Source organism: Bacillus rossius, chromosome 14 (genome assembly GCF_032445375.1).
Source record: "Bacillus rossius redtenbacheri isolate Brsri chromosome 14, Brsri_v3, whole genome shotgun sequence".
NCBI classification, from domain to species: Eukaryota; Metazoa; Arthropoda; class Insecta; order Phasmatodea; family Bacillidae; genus Bacillus; species Bacillus rossius.
This window is the reverse complement of record NC_086341.1, coordinates 27,972,551-27,995,307: the sequence shown is the minus strand read 5'-3', so window position 1 is coordinate 27,995,307 and position 22,757 is coordinate 27,972,551. Positions and strand designations below refer to the sequence as shown.

Here is a 22,757-nt window from a genome sequence, read left to right as displayed (position 1 = left end):
AGGGAGGATCCAAAAGAAAGTTTCGTAAATTTCACCTTGCCCTATTTTTCAACATAGTTGCCACCGACACTGAGACATTTGTTGTAGTGTGCGATCAGTTTGAAGAAACCACTGTGGTAAAACTCGGTGCCCTGCGATGCAAGGAATTGTCACACAGCCTGCTCCACCTCAGCATTGTTTTGGAAGCGATGTCCAGAGAGTGCGGCTTTCAATGCAGGGATAACAGCACGCACTTTCACTGGCAACTACATTGTCAGTACACATCTGTCTGCCTCGTGATTTGTACTCGAATAACTTCAGGCACGCCAGTCTGCTGCTACTCTCTCTTCTTCGCCGCTCTGTGCATGCGTCATTCCTCCTCAGCTGATGCTACTTCTGAATTTGAACCAGCAACAGGTGTGGATTCTTATGGTGATTGTTTCACATGGTGTACCATCTGCTCTTTCAAAAAAATGATGAAACTTACTTTTAGAACGTTCTACGTATATGTATCTCCCTCTCTTGAATTCAAAATGTGTCACCACCAACACATCTAAAGACCCTCACACACGATCAGTCCAGGTGCTCAGTTTGGACCGAACAGTCCAAACTGACAGTTTGAACTGAACTGAAGCCTTCCCCACACACGATCAGTTTTGTGGGTGCTGTTGCTGTTGGATGTATCGTGTCATCGTAGAATATGGAAGAAACTTTGGATGTTGCAATTGCAGTTGCACTTTAGGTACGAAAAAGGGGGGGAAAAAGCAAAGCAACCAATGAATATGAATAAAGATGTCTGACTGACAGTTTGAACTGGTGAAACACTGTTCCCACACACGGCTGTTTGAACTGAGGGCTCTCGAACCCACAGTCCGATTTGATGGGAAGCCATCAGTTCATCAGTCCATCAGTTCGGACTATTAGTCCTCCCTCCTTGCTCACACACGACAGTTATGACTGTTAGGCCTAGTTCCAATGATAAGATTGAACTGACAGTTTAGACTGATTGTGTGTGGGGACCATTAGACACAAATCGTAGTTATTTTTCTGCACTGCTGTGGGTGTTTATATTAACTTTTGATGCAGCTTGAATGAATTTTGGTTTGGCAGGAAATTTACTGAACTCACATTTAGTTTAGCAGACTAAGGAAAACTTACAAATTTCCTATGTTTCAAGGAATGAAACCAAAAATTAATTTAAAAAAAGTAAGTTTAAAATAAAATTTCATCAGACAACACATCCAAGATAGATACATACGTTAAAAATTGATAAATCCACAAACATTTGTTAATATAAATGTTTTGCAATAAGAATTATATATAAAAAAAACCTATCATTTTTTTTTAAATAAATGAATTAATTTAAATTTAACTTCAAAGGCTAAGTTAGTAAACTAAAATTAAATAAATAGCATATAATAATTCCTAAATTAATCAACTAAAATTGAATTTTTTTTACAGTTTTAATTTTCTATCTCCTGAAAAATCTATGATTTGTTGATAGTACAATTACGTACTACACATCACAATTGATACAGAAAGGACGTAACAAGGGGGAGAGTTCCAAAGGTCCAGATCCATCCCTTCCAGGTCCAAAATAAATAAAAAAACAGAAGACACAATAAGAAAATTATAACAACCTAGCTACATAAGTCTACAGAGAGATTATTTTAGAAGAACCATTTAAATCCTTAGTGGGCTACAATAATTTATGTATTTCCTCCCACATCTAGCCCAACATGCCTACTACACAGAAGCGACAGGAAATGTGTTTTCAAGTAGTCCATATTTAATGCCAGTTTTCACACGTGTTACGCACTGTACGTATGTCTTTTAAATAAACTTGTCATTTGTGTTCCATGTATTTGTTAACATTAATAAATATTTATTTATGACATGTTTTAACAAAATATAAAATGTTCCTTTATTTTTGATTAAGCAAAATCATTACTTAAATTTCTATGTGTAAATGTTAGAATAGTTTACTATTCCCTCAGATTTAAGCGTGACCTACAGTTTTCTTTTAAAATTATATTATACAGAAATTTACTCAAAAAATGACATAATGGTTGTACCGGACCCCTCCTCGGTTATGGATGCTATACAAGTTATGCCAAAGTTATGAGAAAAAATGTGCAAAATATCAGTTATTTTGGGTGATGCAAGAAGAGATTTTCAACTGTGTGGGAAGCAGCGTCACCTACAACTACCTACTACTTTAGGCCCATGACAGTGTGTTAGGGTCAGTGGTAATGTAAAGTTTTTGAAAACAAATGATCAAATTAAAATCCTTTTTATATATTTTCAACCACACCTCCCCCACCCCCCTTCCACTCAAAATACAAATCCTGAATCTGTCCCTGCAGATCCCCTACACAAAATCCTGGCTATGCCCTGGATACGGTATGCACAACTGTATGAAAAATTCTACTCATATTTGATTTACAATCAAAAAGTAGTAATTGTATAGCTCTGATTAAAACTACTTTAACAACTTATTTTTCTTGTCTCACAGCGATGACCGTCAGGTTTCCCTGCGTAAGGAACCTGGGGTTCGACCCCGCCGAGGAATTGCCTTGGTGGGACGGTAGTGATCTGGCGTGGACTTCCTCACCCATGCCGTGCTGCGCCGGGGCAGTGTTGCCGGGTTGCCGGTACTGCTGCCTGCTGTACTCCGTCAAGTAGCCCTGGACCTCCGTGGTGGCAGCCCGCCCGCCCGCTTGCGACGCCGCCTCTGCGGCCGCCCTGGCTGCCCCGAGGCCCGGGTACGGCCCCTTGGTCTTCTGACACCAAGGGAAGAACTGGTGAGGGGACTCCGGGCAGGGGCTGTACTCGAGGACCGTGGAGGTCACCTCCGTGTTGGCGTCCATGGCAGGAGCCGGGTACGACCCCGGCCGGAACGACACGGGTCCGTGAATGGGGTGGCAGCACAGCATGTACGTGTTTGGAGGGACTCCGGGCATCCCCTCCACGCGGTACGCGTACGTCTTGGGACAGCGACTCACCGGCTTCTATTGGGAACACACCACATTTCATGGGGGTCGGAGCGGTTGAGAGGAGTGCAGGTGGATGGATCACGAGGGAGGAGGAAGGAAAATCCCCGTGGCTCAAGCACCAAGTTGAGTTTAAAAAAAAAATTAATGCTCGTGTTTACCATGATAGTTAGAAAAATATTTAAATTATTGTATTGCTAATAAAATTTTTCGGAAACCTTACAAATCATGCAATTTTTACAAATCATATTTACAGTTAAGTTCACCGTAACTGAATAATTTTTTTTTTAAATTATGGGGTTTGAAAAATTGTACATTAAGTAATGAGGAAGGAGCATGAAAAAATTATTTGTCCCTGGGCCCTTAGTTTTTCTCTACGGCACTACGTGGGGGCCAGGGCTTGGGGCATGCTACCTGATCCCAGTTGGATCATACCCTGAAGCTAAGGTCCGACTGATTTCCTTCCCCTTTGCTTTTCAGCAACATTACCTCAATGTCATGCTTTTTTGATTTTGATATCCTCAAAAAATTAACTTTTGTTTAAAGAAAAATTTCAAAGTATGTGTGTGTGTGTTAATACAGTACATTATATACTAACGTAGCCATCTTCGTGGCAATATCAAATTCCAGATATTTTTAAAGGTTTTTTTCAAAGTTTCTCACTGAATATTCAAAAAAATTAAAATTTGGTTGAGCAAATGTTGCATTCAAATAAATTATTAATTTATGATCAAGCACCTAGACATACTTTATTTGAGAGCATTTAAGCCCTACATGGTGACTCATACCATAATGAATCACATAAATCATTTAAACAAAACCCCAACACAATCACAGCATGTTTATAGTAGAAAAGGAATGTAAGTCGGATAATTCTTTTCGCTGACTCCCGAAAACAAGTACCAGTAGTATAGAGGTCAGGATCTTTTACCTGTAAGTCATCTCCCTCTCAACATTTTGACATATAGCAAGAATTAATGTTCTCTAAAAGGAAAATAATTAAAAAAAAAAAAATTGTACTTTCTTTGCTCAACATTTTTGAGCAGGCATCTGCTAAAAGCGTGGTGCCTGGTTTTAAACTGCATGTCTAACTGTTGATGCGGGATGGTTTATACGGCTCACTTTCACGGTACATTTAACGTAGTGTTGAGCAAGACTGTATTCATATACCATAGCTGAAAATTGGAGGAAAGATAAAGGAATACAAGAAAGAGTAAATAGAGATGGAGACGTGTTATCGGAAATCCCATCTCTGTCACATCCGCAGAGTGCGAGACAGTAAACAGTGGGCCAAAAGTGACTTGTGACACAGTTTGTAGGCAGGGTGTGTAGTTTTTCAACTATACTATTAACTTTTTTCTAAAAGGTTTGCAGCTATTTCAATGTTTCCCGTCATTTAATAAAATATTCAAGAAAAATGAATTATTATTATTTCAGCATGTGGGCCAGATGCATACTGCAGGTAGCCTATGTGTTTTTGAGTGTTACAGTGCCAAACAATTAATTAATTTTATTTTTTAAATTTAATCCTTTTTTCTAGAGCCAATTTATTATAGTGGCTGGATCTTGTGTGTAAGTGAAACAAAATTATTTTCAGGATGAAGAATTTGTGTCAAAATTTTGTTCAATGTAACGAATTCAAAGATAGCTTCATTAACATAAAATTTAGAAGAAAACAGAAAATACACTTTGTTATATGTAGGGGAAAAAACCATTTGCCATTAACTTGATAAGTTGGTCAGTGTGTTTCATTTTTGTGCACTATAACATTCAGTGGTGGACACAGGGAGGAGGGGGATAGAAAGGATATATCCTATGTTACTATGACACTATGTTACTGTGTGAGTTGCCACATCGCCTATTGCTACTATGTACTGTAGGTGTAAGTAATGGTAATGTAATTTTTTTTAATACACATTTTAAAAATTAATTGGCTTTTTTAATACCCCTTCCCCTTTCCCCAAAAAAATTTGTCTTGAACATTTATGCCACATTGAAGTTCCCAATATTAAAGCCTAGTCTAATTAGCTGTGAAAAAAAAATATGTTAACTGTCGAGACTCTATGGCATGGGGAGGTCAAAGCATTTGCCTCCAAGCAGAGAGCTATCTGGATCAGATTACCGGTGGGGATCGAACACTAATTTTCACGGGGAATGCTCATGTTTCCTCCCCTCCTTCCACATGTCCTGTGACTCCTCAGTCACCCTTCACAGGAACTGCCAAAAGTCCCATTTCATTTTCCCTTTGCTCATATGATAATGCCCTACCTTCAGGTTCATTTCTACGTGCTACTGTTTTTACACTTACATGCGCAGCCCACGAAGAGTCGTCAGAACAAAGACTGGGTCTCATCTTGGGCAGAGAAGTGTCCCTCCCACTCTTGGCAGATCTGTAATACATGCGTACGTCTCACAGTGGAGATGGGCAAAGTAACACACTGAAATGCCTCTATTCATTTGATACAACACAGCTTATCTACGTACTCAGTGGTGGAACGAAGGAGAGGGGGGATATGGGGATATATATTCCCCTCCTCTTTTGAAGTTAGGAAAAAATATGTGAGATCTCGGTGAAGACAGTATGTTTATTTTGTGTGATGCAAGATGAGTTGTTATAATACCTGGAGAACCAAACCACAAAGGCAGTGATGTATGTTTAGAATGATAAAGTAACTGTCCAAACCCCTTTTTGTTGCCATAAGATTTGAATACAAACATTCTCCATTTAGTTTAAATTTTCAAATCCCCTCCCAAATTAAATACTGTTCTGCCACTGTAGATATACCGTTATGAAACAGTGTGTTGACACATCATGATCATAAAACCATAAGCTAGCAGCAGTAGCGTAGCCAGGATTTGTATATGGGGGGTGTTAAGAAGCATGCTCCCCCCCCCCCTCCCGGTATTAAAGTGGGTGGTCCGGGGGTCCTCCCCCGGGAAAATTTGGATTTTAAGGAGTAATATAGTGCTATTTTAGCAGTTTTCGGTACTTATATTTAAATATTGTAATGGTAAAAATTTTATTAATTTTAATATGAAATTTGTTTGAGTGATGAATAAGAAATTAATTAACGATTTGGTGCTAAGGAGGGGGGGGGGGGGGGTTGAACCCCTAAACCCCCCCCCTCCTAGCTACGCCCCTGGCTAGCAGGTCCAGCAAGGTTATCCGAGTGTCCAGTAGCTATGGGGTGATTAGCCCCTCCCCCCAAAACCACCTTGAACTAAAAAATCTGCAGATAGTACAACAAATAAGTTAGTACTTTAAAGCTTGATAAGGAATCTTAAAGATCCCAGAAATGTGTTACCTAAAATATAAATTTAGAGTTTTTTTTTTTTCCTTAAAGATTTCGGACTTCCAATTTAACTGGAAGGTACTCCAGACTACTCAAAATCCTCCAGTCATTTGCTCCTCCCAAGATTTTAAGCTGTGTCTGCCTCTGTGCATGTCATCAACAGACCATACAATGCAAGCAGGGGCATAGCCAGCAATTGAACCCAAATCACCTTTGTGGGAGGCGAGTGATATCTAACCATTAAAAACACTGTGGCATTCAGCGCTAGATGTGTGTAGAAACAGTACATTTATGACAATACACACAGTGGTCAACAACCAGAGCGGTCAAATATGGCAACTTTAGAACGGCAGATATGACCAATGTAACTGCGTCTACCCATGCAGGTGAGAGGTAGTCATGCAGCCCCACCATGGTTGCCAACATCTATGGTGATTACTACAGGGCCATTGTCACACAATTACCAAACAATAACCCTCTAAAAATGTGCAACTATCAGAAATGAACAAAGAAAATTAATTTCTTCCAAAACCATTACTTAAATAATCAAATTATAGATACCTATAAAATAAATAAAATAAAATAACATAACACTAAACACAGATCCATTTAACTTGATATTTAGTATTGATATTATACATATCTGAAAATTTTTAAAGTTTACTCTTCATTGGCGAGGATATTAGTTACAATTTACTCTTCATGGTATCTCCAAGAATTCAAATAATACAATCAATAGTAGAAATGTTTTAAATTGTATTACAAATGATTAAGAAATTAAATCTTTATAATTTAATCAAACATTCAAAGATATTTGTACCAACTTAAGAACGGATAACTAAATTTTCTACTTACGAATTGCCATCCTGGGAATCCCATTATACTTTCAGTGATACACAACTTCTAAAAAAATAAGTATTCATAGTTCAGCATAGTAACGAATACAACTTTGGTTTTTACTTGTAATTTTAAAAATTACGAAAAATGAAATATAAGTAGCTATACAAAACAATAAATATAATGTCTAAATTACCGTACTTATAGCGATAACCGCACAAGCCTTACCGTACACCATACACATACCTATAATACCGTACAGCCCCACAATTACCGTAAGGGTTGGTTATACTGGCCCCCACTATCCAATAGCAACAGCTTTTCAACTATGCGAATCAGAGGTTATGTACAACAATAACGTAAAGAGTTTACTTGATTTCACAGTGCGGGACTTGTACGAAAAAAAAGTTTTTCTTGGGCGTCTGCAGTGGTAACCTTCAAAGTAAATTATGCTCCATATTGTAAATTACATAACTGCGCCATCGCGCCAATACGTGCTCGATTTTCCCACGCCGAGCTTTATTTAATGCTATAATTCTTTCATGGTGGAGTAACATATTTTAAAGTACATTACCTGTTAATGATACGAGTTCATTCCTGAGTAGCGCTGGCCATTTATTGACACCCGGCCTTTCTTAAAACTAGTTTATTTTTTATTTATTTTAAAAATTGTGTTTTGATTTCTGTCACCTGATTCAATTTAGTAAAATTTTTCCTTGCTGTAGAAACATGCCAACAATAGAAGTGTAATTAAGTTCTGTCACCATATAAAGCTCACAGGTTGATAAAATCAATGTTATTTGTCTAATTAAATGGTTTTTTCAATAATTTATTTAACCAACTTCTAGCAACTCTGATTGTTTAATCACTGGTCGTACAACGTAAATTAGTATTTTTACTCGGTAATAAATTATATAAGTTGCTATACAATTTTTTTCTTTCTGTTTAAAAGTTAGTATGCATTACCTACATCGCATACACACAGAAATTCGAGTAGTCGCAACGTAATGCTAATCTAACGCTCTTGTTTTATTTGGAAATCATCCTTTGTCTACAGTTTAATAGTAATAGGAAACCTTAATAACCTAACAACCTAAAACCGCTTACTTTTTAACATGGCCTAAGTAATATACCTACAAGCCTGCCAGATCCGTCAACATTTTATTTTCTCGTTCTGCGCGCATACGTCACGTTTAGAGGTGTAAAAGTAACGAAAAAAAGTGTACCCGTATGTATTCGTTACTATAACAATTAGTACTCGTTACTTTCGTATCATTACTCGTTACTTCTGATACCGCATAACATGCTATGTTAAATAACAGCAACGAATCGAGTCGTATTTCGTACGCGTACAGTATGACGTCGCGTAAATAATAATTAATCGAATATAAACAATTAAAAATATTTGATAATTAACAGCTTTTGTTAACCAAGAAACAATAAAATCTCATTAGAGCAGCTTTATTTTATATCGTACGGCCGAAGGCCACCCAAAGCCCGACCTGCACCCGCCAGTACTCGGCTCCGCTAACGGAAAGCACCCCTAGCCATGGCCCACCTGAGTCAAGTGAGCGGACCGCAGCCCAAGGTAGAGAATAGCGAACCATTTTAATTACGCATGCAACGCACTCCCCGTGCCTACAAAATTCCCCACACAATAATAAAGTAATCAGAAACAAACAAAAGCCCCTAATTAATACAGTGCGACGTAGGAGTGCCCGGGTCACTCACGTGTAGTTTTCTACTAAAACAGCTGTGAGTGCAACCCTTGCGGCCTTCAGCCTAAATTCAGTAGTGAAAAGTGTGACGTAACGCAAACCGCCCCAAATTAGTATTATCATTCGCCACTGGAGTAGTTATCAAGAAACAGAAAGTCTCCAGCTTGACTCTAATATTCAAAATTATTTTAGACAAACTTATTAAATGTCAATTCTAAAACATATATAGATATTAAGTTAATCATTATGTTTTATTATGTGAATTTAGAGCCACTTAAATTTAGTTAATTATATAGATTTTTACGAATAAAGGAACTTTAGAAACTCTGGCGCGACAGGGAGCTCACCCCTCCCCTCGCGCCAGGGCCAGACGACAGTACAGCGCGACTCGCGGACCGGGATGGACGCACGTCCCACAGGGAGCCAGCATTTCTTTGTTTCACCGAACGTCCATCTGGTAATTATAGTCACAACTGAAACCCTTTTTTAAATACTCCCCGTGTGCGCCCGGTCCTTTTCCGGTGTAGGGCCTAACCCAGCCGCGTCAATTTAACACGCCTCCCACAAAGCATTATGTGGGGTCGTGCAGTACACGGTACGGGCTGTCTCCCGCCACTCTATAACTTTAATTAATCGCCCAGTGCACAGGCACAGGCTACATCCAAGCTTAAACGTGTTTTTAATTTAGTAGCGAGCCGCGGTCCACACAGGTGGGCCCGCGTGACGTAAGTTACCGATTACGAGATTAGCCGACGCTAATCGAACACTCTCCCTCAAATGCAACTGGCGTAAACACACGTAGAGGCACGCAGGTGTCCCTCTCAGATAACGTGTGCAGTGTAATCGTGTACGTAAAAGCACCACAGAGTGCCATTTTGTCAAGTGTAATTGTAATAATAGTGTAATCAAAACTTCTACGTGTTCCGACGCCTCATTGGCAGTCATGTACCGCCGAGTAGACCTCGCGCCCAATGTAATGAACCAGTGTAAATCGTGAACAATAAAACGTCCACTCCGCACCACCCGTGCGCCCCGTAGAACCAGAACAGTGTATGTAAATTAACCTAAACAACCCAACCTAATCAGGAAACAAGTTCCATCACCGCCGACGGTTCTAGCGGACCACGCTGGGGCAACGAACCCACGACCACCACACGGTTAGACGCCGAGCTAGCCTGGCGCCCTCCCGGAACAGAAATCTTTAAGAAAGCCAGCCACCCCGCTAGGACCTGCGCCCGACCTCGAACACGAGACCGCGGCGGACGGCATATTATAATATCTCTTTTAAGATAAGAACAAAAAACGTGAAAATACGCGATAATAAAAAACAAAAACATACATACTTATAATTTGTAAAAAATACTTTCTTACATTGTTTCTGTTCCAATCTCAAACTTTGTCTACACACACAAAACCGAATTTCCAAATTGTACTTTTCTTAATAAACAAACATCGTTCTTTGTAACGATAAGTGCGCGCATGCATAAAACATACGAAAAATGTGAGTAACGAAATGCATTCGTGTGTAACGTTTCGTTACTCGATACTAGATGCCGCACCCGTTACTCAGTAACGAATACATACGGTTTGCTACAGCTCTAGTCACGTTGGATATACTGCAGACGAAATTGGCGCTGGATTAGCATGGTATCTAACGGAAATTTGAATATTTGAAAAGTATAAATACCAAATTGTGTGGTAAATGGTTTCCCGAATCACAATAGAAGATCGAAAGGTAACTATAAAGTAATATGGTTTCCCCAAAAATGAGGATCTAGTTCAAATTTGAACAATGGTAAACGACGGCACTTGTTACTATTCGAAAAATAATTTGTGTATAGACTTTAAAAACAAACACAATAAATTTCTATTAAAGATAAATCTTTTAGATATACTTCGGTTTTATTGCCAATGGCCTCTCTAGTTAGTTAATATTTGAATTTTATAGGCATAACCAATCATTATTATTTATGTTTGCAACATATTACTTAACGGACATAGCGTGTTATATATTTAGCTGTATTATAAATGTCGATGTTTATGTGTATAGTTTCAAACTTTATCCTAGAGCATAGTTACAATTAGGTATGCTGCAACTTTTAGGTTAGAAACATGCATTCCCCTAACTAATTTGTTTCACTAATTGCATTTTTCTAAAGATACACAAGAATTAAAAAAAATATATTAAAGAAGCCTGTATTGATATGTTGGCATGTACTGGATACAAAACACTCTTCTTTTACTTATCTCAAGTATGTCATTCCAGATGTCAATTTTTTAAGCAAAAATTTGCAACAAGATAAATGATGTCTTAATGCAATAGTCTGTTGACAGCAATACACTGAATGATCCCTCTTACTTTTTAAAGAGATGATGTACCCAGTGGTGAATCCAGAAATGTGTGTGTATGCGGGAGAAGGGGCTCAAAGGGCCCAAAGCATCCTGGTCCTCCCCTGACAAATCACTATTAATATTATCCTATTTTCTTAGTACTACACTGCCAACAGTACAATTTTCATAACTTACACGTAATACATATTAAGTAGGTAGATATTGTATTTTTTCAAATTTTAAATTTCTAAAAACAGGCTCTCAGATGGGTCAAGCCCCTCCAAAACCAAAATCAGGGATCCAACAATGTTTATTTATACATTACTATGCTCCAAAAGAGCATTTATATGCTCCTTAGTGGCAGTGCCCACTAACGCATAATATTAATTAGGCAATACTTAACCAGGTTTTATAAAAAAAAAAAAAAAAAAGCATAAATCAAATGCTGGAAACTCAATCAGTGCCTTGGTGGTTCAGAACCCACAATTACCTTTAAAGTTTTTACTTTCTGTTTTCAAAAACAAAGTAAACTCCTACTTTTACCTGTTAAATGCTTCAGTAGATGAATTAGTATATTGAAACTCCCTTAATGACATAAGTAAATGCAAAAATGTAGGCAAATGTATCACAATCACTCATTTGATTTTGATGAGCACAGCTAGGCTCTGCCTCAGTTTTAACATTGCCACTACCAAATTGAGAACATAGTTTGTTATATGTACCCAAAACCTAAGATGACTTCTTAATCTGTACTTTACTTATGCCTATTGCTTCAACTAATAGGTTCATCCGTTTGAGAAAAAACAAAGACAAAATTAATAACAGCAATGATGAGACAAGTTAACAACAAATATAAATCATTAATAAATGACCTCAATAAAGAAATGATTTGCTTAAAAAAAAGTATCTATGTTCTTTTTGTCGTGATACATTCAGTAGATCTTTATTGTTCACAGTTTTAGAAAGAGATTGGATAAGTCTTAAATATAAAATACAATTTTAATAGAAAATATTTTCAATATTATGACACAACTACTGAGCAAACCTGCTGTCACCTTGACGATCAGCCCTTACAGCTCAGTTTCATACATGGTGACGCAATTTAGTGGCGTAGTGAGGAAGTCACAGACCATATGATGTTCCGATGGGAGGTTGATCCTGCAATGGTTTACCTTTACCTTCCGGAAGGAAATTTTCCATTATTGAAAAGTTTTAACTATTAGGTTTTTGTTAGAGGTAAAAATATGTGATGAGAGGAGATGACGGATTTAAAGAATAGATGGAGGATCCTACTTCGCTCTGAACAGCAAGTGATCTGATGCTCCACCACAATGACTCCATTATGTCAAGGCAAAGTCATTTACCTTACAATTAAGGCTTTCAAATGAGCAAAATTTTTAAAACTGCTTAAGATTTATTACTAGTCTCTCTTATAAAAAAAATTCCATTAAATCCTGATGCATATTTTTTTTACAATATAAGTGGTAAAACATGTGTTTTAAAAATAACCATTTGTAATGTAAAATCTATACAATGCATATCTTAATTACCATTTCATTTTTTTGTGTGTGTCATGAAATGATTGTCACCACATGAAGCTCCTTGTATGGAACACTATGGAAAGCACACTAATTTACTAGCTTGCATTGCAGGAGAACGACACTCGAGGTATATGTTGCTTTCATTCTCTTGGTGCTTCCTTGCTTTTGTAGAAAATAACGTAAGCAGCCTCCCTTACAAGGTTCAAGGGCTACCACTTATATTTAAAATGTGTACCTGAAATGTGTAACCGTTTCTTGTTCTGCACAAACTCCACATCTCATTTGCATATTCTGTGAAACAAATAATTTATTTAAAATACAATATTAAAATGCTCCTTAGCCAAAGATACTTATTTTTGGGTGGGTGTCGTATAAAGTATCAAGGGAACTATTTTCCAGTTTTTTAAACCAAAGTGCAGTAGACATTTTCTGTTTTATAATTCCTTCAAAGTAGTTATGTATTAGATGCCTTATGTAGAATTGAAAGCTACACCAAAGAAAATATTTTATTTTTTGATCACATCAACTTAACTAGTAATTGGTCATGCTATAAGCATTTCTCTCACACTAAAAAAATTAATATTTTTTATTTTTGAAGACTAAGACTAGTTGGAGCAATTCTGTGCTCTCGTATAGCTGAGTTTTCAACTTACCTTGGCCAACAGCCCAATTGGTTGCAATGAAGATGCACTGTTGACCTTGAGACAGGTCTCAGTTTACTGTAAGAACTTTTCTCATTTCACTACCAGTCATTTTTGTGAAACCTGAGAAAACAGTTATGAATATTATCACAGAAACACAGCAGATTAAGCTTAGGTTTTTTTTTTGCAGTGGTATTGAAACATATTTCCTTAAATTAGAGCTGTTAAAATGTCACTTAGAGAAAAAAAACTGAAAAATTACGAAAATGGACACTGTGGCATCCATCTGCCCAGAAGTTTCTGCCCAACACATGAACACAAAAAAACCGTGTGGTTAAAAATCGCTTATAATCGTACTTCACTATTTTGTACAATCTAACTTTTTTTAAGGGATTAAATCAATTCTTAGGCACAATTCTAAAAAAGGATTACTAATATTTATATAGATTTTGTTGCTTTTTTTAAAACTTATGTTGATGTTAATGTATTATAAAATAATTTTCCAGCACAAAATATATACAGTATAAATATCAAGTGTCAATAGGTATTTTTTTATCTACTCAAAAATGCTTTTATAATGAAAGAAGAAAATGTGTGAAACATTTTCACACACGACCAATGGTGTAAAAGTTTAAAACACAACCAATGATAGGTTAATGCCGGGATTTTTGAGTTAAGCCATTGATGATTGTTTAATCCTGCAACCGTATGTGCATGACCAATAAATACGTGGCCACCAAAGTACAGCTATGAAATATAATTATGCTAAAACTCACACTAAAGCAAATTAATATTCTGAATTGTTGAAAATGCTTTCAGGACACACAATATATCCACCCCATCAAGTTCTAGGCAAACCATGGGACTGAAGGACTGAAGGTAATAAAAAATTACAATTTGTTTATTTATTTTATTTTTGTTCTGTGGATCCCATATGTAGTCAAATACTCCAGGACTTAAAATGTTTAATATATACATATGTACAAACAAAATGAATAATTACTATTAACTAAAATTTAAAATACAAATATAGGAAAAACTAGTCTATGTTATTAAAATAGATTACAATAAAATACGTATATACATTAAACAAAACAATATTACATAAAAATTGCATCAATAAAGTCTTCATCACATAATATACTGTTACGACCATGAGTAGGGTCGCGGCGTGCGCAGAGTTGGAGCTGGCTGGCAGCCACGCACGGCCACTGATGACACATGGCCGCCCCAACGCGAGACGTGCCGCGCGCGCGTTGTGGATCACAAGGGTTGTCGCTTCCCCCATCAGCTCCCCTCCGCTATCCGCACTGCGCTCTATCTCAGTGTCGTTACCCGACACCTGGCAGCAGTGGAATTCTGCCTGCGGTCGTGCGAGCTCCAGACGCCTTTCTTGATAAATCTGGCGTCGGGTCGGCGCGGAATTACGCGACTGGCCCCAGCCGCGCTCACGATTTCTAGAAGTGGCGCCTGGGCCTATATAAGCCCAGGACGCCGGCCTCAGAGAGTTTAGTTGAGTTCAGTTCCGATGCGATAGACCGGGCGATAGTGCCGCAGGTGCGGCGGAGTTCCTGAGCGAGTTTCTCGGCGATAGTTGGGTGGTGAGAGTGCCACAGGTGCGGCAAGAGTCCCGAGCGAAGTTTTGAGCGAAGTGTCAAGTGGATCTCGGTGAAGGGAAGTGCGACGGTGGCGACGGAGGTCCACGAGGAGTGCTGCGGCGAGAGTTGTGCCAGAGGTGCGGCCCAGCGAGGTGTGCGGTGTGTAAAAACAGAGTGACTGGGGAATAAACATTTCTTTAGGTGTAATTGATTATTAGGCATTTTTAGAAGATTATTTGTTAGTGATGTAAATATTGGAATTTAATAAAACGGTGTAGTAATATCTTTAATTGGGCTATCCATTTACGAACCCAGTAGTTTTCGCACGACGATTATTGTTTTAATAATACGTAGCAATACAAATTTTACCGTCTGTTTTTAATCTAAATTAATATATATTATAAGCCAAATTTTTACATAATGCAACCAGTACTTCATCTATCAGAGGAAATTTTACTATGTGTTTAAAATATGTTTCTACGGTAAACATATTTAATAAGCGGTCTTATGATTTAGTTTCAGCTTGTATGTGTTCAATTCATTTCAATTAAATATGTTAACAAATTCCAATGCAACAACAACTTTTGAATTACACATCAAGAAATGCAAGAAATTTAGAACTATGTAGTATAAAGGCAATATTTACACTTTATAGAAAGTAAATATTTAATTTCCTTTAGTATTTATTTTGTTTAATTACATTTTATTCCGTATGTTTATATTTGGGCTCTATGATTAATTCAGACTAAATTTATTTGGTTATCGTTTTGTCTATGTATTACTCTATGTTATTTTTTTATTTCAAATATTGTGAAGGCTAGCATAGCAGTATTTTTTGAAACAACTATTAATTTAAAGATGAACACATCAGTAATGGTTAGTAACTTTACTAGTTTTTGTTTTAACAACAAACTAAAGAAAATCGTTTACTAGTGACGGGGAAAAAATTCTTTTAGAACGAATTGAGACTTGATTAAGACAACAGCTAGAATGCAACGATTTTGACATTGATTTATAATTGAATATTTATAGAAGATTGGAAATGGTTATTAATGCCAATATTAACTGAGTTTGAAGAAAATAATAATTTTAATCGACTAAGATAATACTCAGACATCAAGATTTTAAATAATTACTTAAGAAGAGAAGTCGACAAAAAATCAGTGTCCAAGAGATAGCCAAATGACTAATTTGCTTTGAAAACTACGAAGATTAAATGCCGTTTATAATTCCGAAGAAAGAAGAATCCTGTTTGAAGATTGAAAAGTCGCAGTTCGAGCCCGGGAAGGATGAACGTCGCGCAGTCCAGCCCAGTCGCCGCCCATAGTCTGAAGGATGGAGTCGTGACATCGCGTATTCCTGCCGCACGCTAGAGGACGGAGGAGCAACACCAATATCGCAGTCCTGGATGAGTCGAACTAAGGAGTCTCCGAGAACCTACACGTCTCTTGGGTATCCTGCAGCAAGGTTTGGTCCCTTACCCCATCACCCGAAGACTCGCTGAATATAGAAGTACCCGAGCTAATTACAATTTAAGAAAGACAAACATTTTTCCCAGAACTAGAATCTGTTATATTATATTGAATATTCTTTGTAAAGGAAACCGATTAACTTGTTCATCTTTAGATTTACAAATCAAATTCCGGAATCGCGATCCCGAGCTAGATAGTATTAGCTAGTATAGATGGAATTTGATATTGGAATAACGTATTGCTATTTTGGTTGACTGGTACTGCAAGTTTCGTACCCTGTAGTCCAAGCTCTACCGGACTGAAGTTAGTTAAAATAAAGGACATCAAAATAATTAACATTTGATAGTAAAGATAATTCACTCAAGTGAAAGAATTGTTAGATGCTTTGAAATTGAGAGTAATAACAAATTCCATCTGTAGTTTAAAATAAATTAGTTTAAGTTAGGTTTTTTCTATTAAGTGTGATTTTGTGCATGTCAAAGTGTATTGTCACCGTCGTCGCAAACATTACACACAAATATAAAACGTACATTTGATTTTGTTTACACTTTATTACAAGGTCTAGTCAAGATGATAGTATTTAACATACTTTTGACAAAATTTACCTTGATCTTCAGACACAAGCTTTTTGATACAATTCTTAAAACTGAGAGAGGTAGGCTAGAGAAACCGAAATTATTAAATACATTAAATATGTAATTTCAATATTAACACTAGCTGACTCAACAGTAGATGCCATTCCAACTGAAAATTTGTATAACTGTCGCTACAAAATAAATAAGTTATCAAAATGGAAAGATCAAGTTGAGTTGAAAGACAGAACTGTAAAAATGAAGTCAAGACTCATCATGGAAATGCTAACGCCAGAAATTATTATCATGCTTGAAATTTGTAACGTTGTGAAAGTGTTGACATTGGACAATGGTTTCACGAGTGTCTCTGCATCAGCTACTCCTGGCTCAAGGGGAAGGTGTCCTTCAAGGCAAACATGGCCAGGCTCCGGTATACGGTCTCAAGGCTCTCCACCGTCTCCACCATCTCCGCGACAACCTCGGGCGGGGCGTCGGCCCCCAGAGCGCCTGCCGCTTTGGTCACCAGCTGGCCGTACGCTGTGCTCCCCGCGAGTGGGCCGCGGCCTGTCGCCAGCAAACGGACCACGGGCCGTGCAAACGCCGGCTGGCCAAACAGGTGTGAGGCGAGGCACAACACGGGGAGCTGCCACTCGTGGAGTGATCCGCCCCTGGCCACTCGCTCCAGGAAGCAGCTGCAACCAAAGAGCACATGTGTGCCTGCCACTTGGTCTACGATAGACCTGTGCGAAAAATAGTTTTTTTATGTCACGTAAATATCAAATCAAAGTTGAATCTAATTTAGAACATTGTTCTCAGCGAAGCTGTATTACACTTATTTATAAAATACAGGATTGAAAAAAATATCACTTATAAAGTTTTTAAAGCTAGAACTGAGTAAGTAATTACCAATTGGACCTTATATACACATTGTTAGATAAACTTATAAAATAACCATGCATAATATTAATATTTCAAATCTCATCTTCTTCTTTGTTTTTTTAAGTAACCAAATATATTGTCGTACTAGGGATGTAAGGGAACGAATAAATGAAATGTCGGAGTGGGTGCCACCACGTGATGTGGGCACTTGGACCGGGCGGAGACTCTCTTCAGGGCGTGACGTGACCCGTGCAGGGCTAGGCCCGGTTCCCTTAGCACGCGATATCGCTCCAGTGGGCTCTTAAGGCGTCCCACATGCCTCGAGGTCCAGGAGCAGGGACACGTGGTCACTCGACTAAAAATCACAAGTTCGACGTACTCCTTTTATTCCAGCAACGTTACAACACGTCTCCAATTGCGCTACATCTACATACACTCAATTAAACTGTTAATAACGCCAACTGCGGGAAAGAATCAGTTTACAGGCTGACCAGGTCACCTCGTGGCCTGGCCTCCTGAGTTTAGGACGCAGTTCATGGTTAAATGTTCGAAATGAAAATACACTTAAATATTTATTAAAACGAGTCGGCCACCCGGAGTAGGCCTCGCAGATACAAAAAGGTTTTAAGAATTATGAAAAGTCCGGCGGATGTTAAGAGATCAGTTGATTGAGAAAAAATATGAAGTTGCGCGGTGCTCACCAAGCATCCTACCCCGGGTGACGAACGGAAGCGACAGAAGAGGCCAGGGCAGCATGGCAGCCGGAAAGAGCTGGATTTAACGTTAGTCTCTCCTGTTATTTATTACCACATATTTAACTAAAACAAATACACTAAAAGTTCTATAATAAACTTATACCAAGGTTTCCTTAATTATTTATGTTGAGTATGAATTATTTTAATTAGGATTATGGTTCAAACTGGGTTGCGGGTAGTTCCATTGCCTTCTGCGTGGGGCGCTGCGCCGTCCTTACCAACTAGCACTGCAAACATAATCCTTAGGGAATATTATTTAAAGAAAAGACAGATAGCAACATTAAAATTGAATGATAAAATAAAAGGGGTCATGTCACAGACTCTACTCTCACCTCTTGTTGGCAGCCTCACAACAACACACACAAACACCTGCACATGGGGCGGGAGGTTTAAAATAGAGGGTGGTGGTGGGAGGAGAGGAGTGGCGACGGCGTGAGGCACATCGGGCTCAGGGTGGGTGTAGCCCCGGTCGACGTCAATATTCAAATAAAATTTTTTTTTCCATGAGCAAATCTTAAGATTTACCTTCCACAGAATATAGAAAACATAACTCTATTTTTCAAGAAGGAAATTTTCCATTATTGAAAAGTTTTAACTATTATAGTTGCGCCGTTGTAGGAACGGACTTGGCTCCGCCTGCAACAGTAAACGAGATAGACAGAGTGACGCGTGCAAGAGCCAACCAGTGATGACCCGCTGGCTGGCCGCGGCGCGGCATTGCCAAGTCCAGCAGTAAAGCTCCATGCAGTGTCGTGGGCATACAGCCAGTTGCTGTGTGCTGACACACAAGGATGGAAGGTGGTAGAAAACGGTGCGTTTTGCGGTCGCAAAGCAGAGAGGTGGTAACTCGTGTGCGCGAGTATTTAGAGCGTGAGAAAGCAAACAATGGGCCGTTGTTACCTGTTTCGCAAGCAGTAAAACAGAACATCAGAAGCAGTTGGAATTGCAAAGACAACTGTTATACGGATCTGCAACGAGAAAGATTATGCCGATACTCAAAACCAAAGACTGTCGATGCCAGGGAAACATTGTAATAGACGCAAGCCTGTGACCAGCATTGACAACTTCGATGAAGATGCTATTCGACGGCACAGATATCAGTACTACACATGTGGAGAGATACCAACTGTAACAAAACTACTTGCATCGTTGGCTGAGGCAGGTTTATTTTCTGGAGGTAAGACATCATTAAAGATAAGAATTAATAATACATTCGTTGGGGTTCAAGTACAAGAAATACAACAGAACTAAGATATTAATGGAAAAAAACAGACGTGACTTCGAAAAAGTGATATTCATCGACGAAACGTGGGTAAACAGCAATCATGGTGTCTCGAAGATATGGACCGATGACTCGTCATCCGCACTGCTGCGACAACCAACAGGCAAGGGTAGTTGTGTTATAGTGTGTCATGCAGGTTCCGTTCATGGATTCGTAATGGTGCACTGTGGGCGTTCCAGTCAAAGAAAACGGAGGTCTATCACGAAGAGCTGGATTCCGCCGGTTTCATCGGTTTCTGAGTCGTGGTTTGAATGCAAACTGTTGCCAAATATACCTGCCGCGTCTATAATTGTCATGGACAACGCCTCCTATCATTCGGTCCAGGTTGATAAAGCTTCAACAACATGCAACAGAAAAGATGACAATATCCAGTGGCTACATCACCACAATGTTTCCTGTACCAGTGATTTGAAGAAAGCTGAGCTACTACAATTAGTGAAATTATCACAAACCGCAACACAATGTTTACAAAGTAGAAGAATTGGCTCACATTGAGGGGCACAGAGTCATCAGGTTGCCACCGTATCACCCTGTTTACAATACCATAGAACTTATCTGGGCTCACGTCAAAGGGCTCGTTGCAAGATGTAATACTTTGCCGCCATTTTCCCAGGCAAAAGTATTAAAACTGCTACAAATCACTCCAGACAAGTGGCGTAAAGCTGTCGAACACACCCAACAGACTATTCTTCACGACTGGGAGCAAGAAGGAGCGCGGTTACCTGGTTACAAGAAAGTACTTTTATATTTCACAAATACTGAACACAAATACAATGTAAAAGTTAAAATTGCCATAATTTTTTTGTGTATAGTTACACATTGGAATATACTGTTATTTCCGTAATCATACCTACGAAACACAAAAGATACGATCATATTTAAGCTTAGAAACTATTAGTAAAAATGCATAATCATTTAAACAAGTACAGTCAAACTTCTCTGAACCGACCCCTCACGGTTCCCAGGAATAAAGTCGTAATAGAGGGGGGGTCGTAATAGATGTTTTCCGAAATTTTCAGTTCATTTCAACACCCCCCAACAAAACCGCTACTCGCTAAGAAACCAGCCGTACAATGGCAGGATGCTGTCACTCACAATGCTAGACGGCTTTGCTTTAAACCCACTTCAACCTTCATGACAAGTCCGTCGCCCTACAGGCCACCTCTAAAGAAAAGATGTCAAAAGACAGTTTAATTTACTGGTTATTTTACATGTACATTTTCTGCTTGCCGTAGTTAAATACACTAGAACCCCGATGTCACGAACCCCGGATTTAACGAAGCAGTGATTTTTCGAATACATTCTCGGGAACCGTCAAATAATTGGATTTTGACCAAAATGAAAATCAGAAGAAAAAAAAAAAAAAATGAAATGAAAGATCATTAAAATCTGTTAATTTTAACACACAGCGTATTTTTGTGTCGGCTTTACTACTTCCAATAATGTTCATGTAAGAATAACAGAAAAATAATGGGACATTTCCTTTAAAAATATGGCAGCTGTAGGTTCTGCAATGCGAGTGGGCGCACACGAAGATCGCCCGGCTGGCTGGCGGCAGCGGCTTCATGACGCATAAGCTCACCCCTCCCACCCCTCTCGTTAACATTCTTCAAGGCTAGCTCATCCCTCCCAGACACACAAAAACCATCTAGTGTCCTCCCTTATAACACCCCAACTTCGCTCCCCTTTGAAAAACCTTCAGTGAGAAAATGCTCTTTTCACCCTCCCTTCTCGCGTAAAATTGCGCTATTATGAGGGAGGGGTAAGACCGTTGTAAATATTTTCAGACCCCTCCCTCCCCACTAAAACACGCCCAAATAAAAGTATGTCAAAATATGTCACTTTTCACATCAAGTTCGATTTTAGTCATCTCTGGCAAGGAATTTACAAGCTTTCAAACTTAAATATAAATGTATTTTAATAGCAAGGGTCCTACGAAAAGGAATGTAGAATCCCGCTGATGCGACCCCTCACGGTTTCCGGAAAAACGGACTTATAAACGGAATGGTCGCAATAGAGAATTCGGGCCAATTCCCCCCCCCCCCCCTACCCACCAAAAAAATTTCCAAATACATAAAATACTCACGCTAAAGGAATTCGCATCACGCGAGTTCGGCTATGCTAGCCGGCTGGTGGTTATTTTAGTTCAAAATGTGGCGAAGGAACTTGTGTGGATCAGGTAGTAAACATTCGGCTATAAACGAATGATATAAGAACAATGCTATCCTGAAATGCTGTGACATGTTTTTGGAGTAGATAATCACAGCGACAGACCGACAGGATGCGCTCCCGCCCTTGCCGTCAGCGATGTTTATTTTGACAGCTCAAGCAATTATCTTTCCCACGTCCCTTCGCAGCGTAAAAAAAAGAAGAAAAAAAACACGTTAAAATGCAGATGGAAAAGTAATTATGCAGTAAAATAAATATATTTACGGCCCTGCTAAATTTTTTTATTCAATAAAATTTGAGGTATTAGTGATTTTTCAGCAGAAACTGCTGTGTGACTAATAAATAAATTGTATCATAATAACTTAAGCTTATAAAGTATTTATTAACGGCGAAGGACAGTCGTATAACCCCATAAAAATATTTATTTTACCGAGAATGGACTATACAATCTGTCTTTTGTCACACGCGGTGTGGGACGGGAGGAGGATGCTGGCCGGACGAGTTTCTTACGCTCTCGCAGAAGCTACCACAGCGGCTTTAAGTGCGGGCGGGTAAGATAACATGACAGCTGAGACAGCTTTTCGTGCGATAGTGGACGCGCCGAGCTTGGCTAGACACTGCCGCGTTGACAGTCCAGCTCTCACCAAGAGAAACGTGAACACATAGCGCCCAAAAAAGTGTAACAGACTTGTTTTTC

The 22,757-nt window shown here is 38.8% G+C and overlaps 2 protein-coding genes across 3 annotated transcripts in view; both read right to left on the bottom strand.

Annotated features, from left to right (window-relative positions):
- The window catches only part of LOC134538749 (uncharacterized), a 48,703-nt gene extending 41,283 nt beyond the window's left edge, over window positions 1-7,420 (bottom strand). The window contains exons 1-3 of the mRNA XM_063380225.1: window positions 7,349-7,420; window positions 5,281-5,362; window positions 2,594-2,990 (exon numbers count right to left, since the gene is read on the bottom strand). Of these exons, the coding sequence (XP_063236295.1) occupies window positions 2,594-2,990; window positions 5,281-5,325 (442 nt within the window). The 5' untranslated portion in view covers window positions 5,326-5,362; window positions 7,349-7,420. The remainder of the gene's footprint in view (window positions 1-2,593; window positions 2,991-5,280; window positions 5,363-7,348) is intronic.
- Window positions 7,421-14,229: 6,809 nt separating this feature from the next.
- The window catches only part of LOC134538750 (uncharacterized), a 127,974-nt gene continuing 119,446 nt past the window's right edge, over window positions 14,230-22,757 (bottom strand). For both annotated transcript variants that reach the window (XM_063380227.1, XM_063380226.1), the window contains exon 6: window positions 14,230-17,667. In XM_063380227.1, coding sequence (XP_063236297.1) covers window positions 17,352-17,667 — 316 coding nt within the window. In that variant the 3' untranslated portion in view covers window positions 14,230-17,351. The remainder of the gene's footprint in view (window positions 17,668-22,757) is intronic.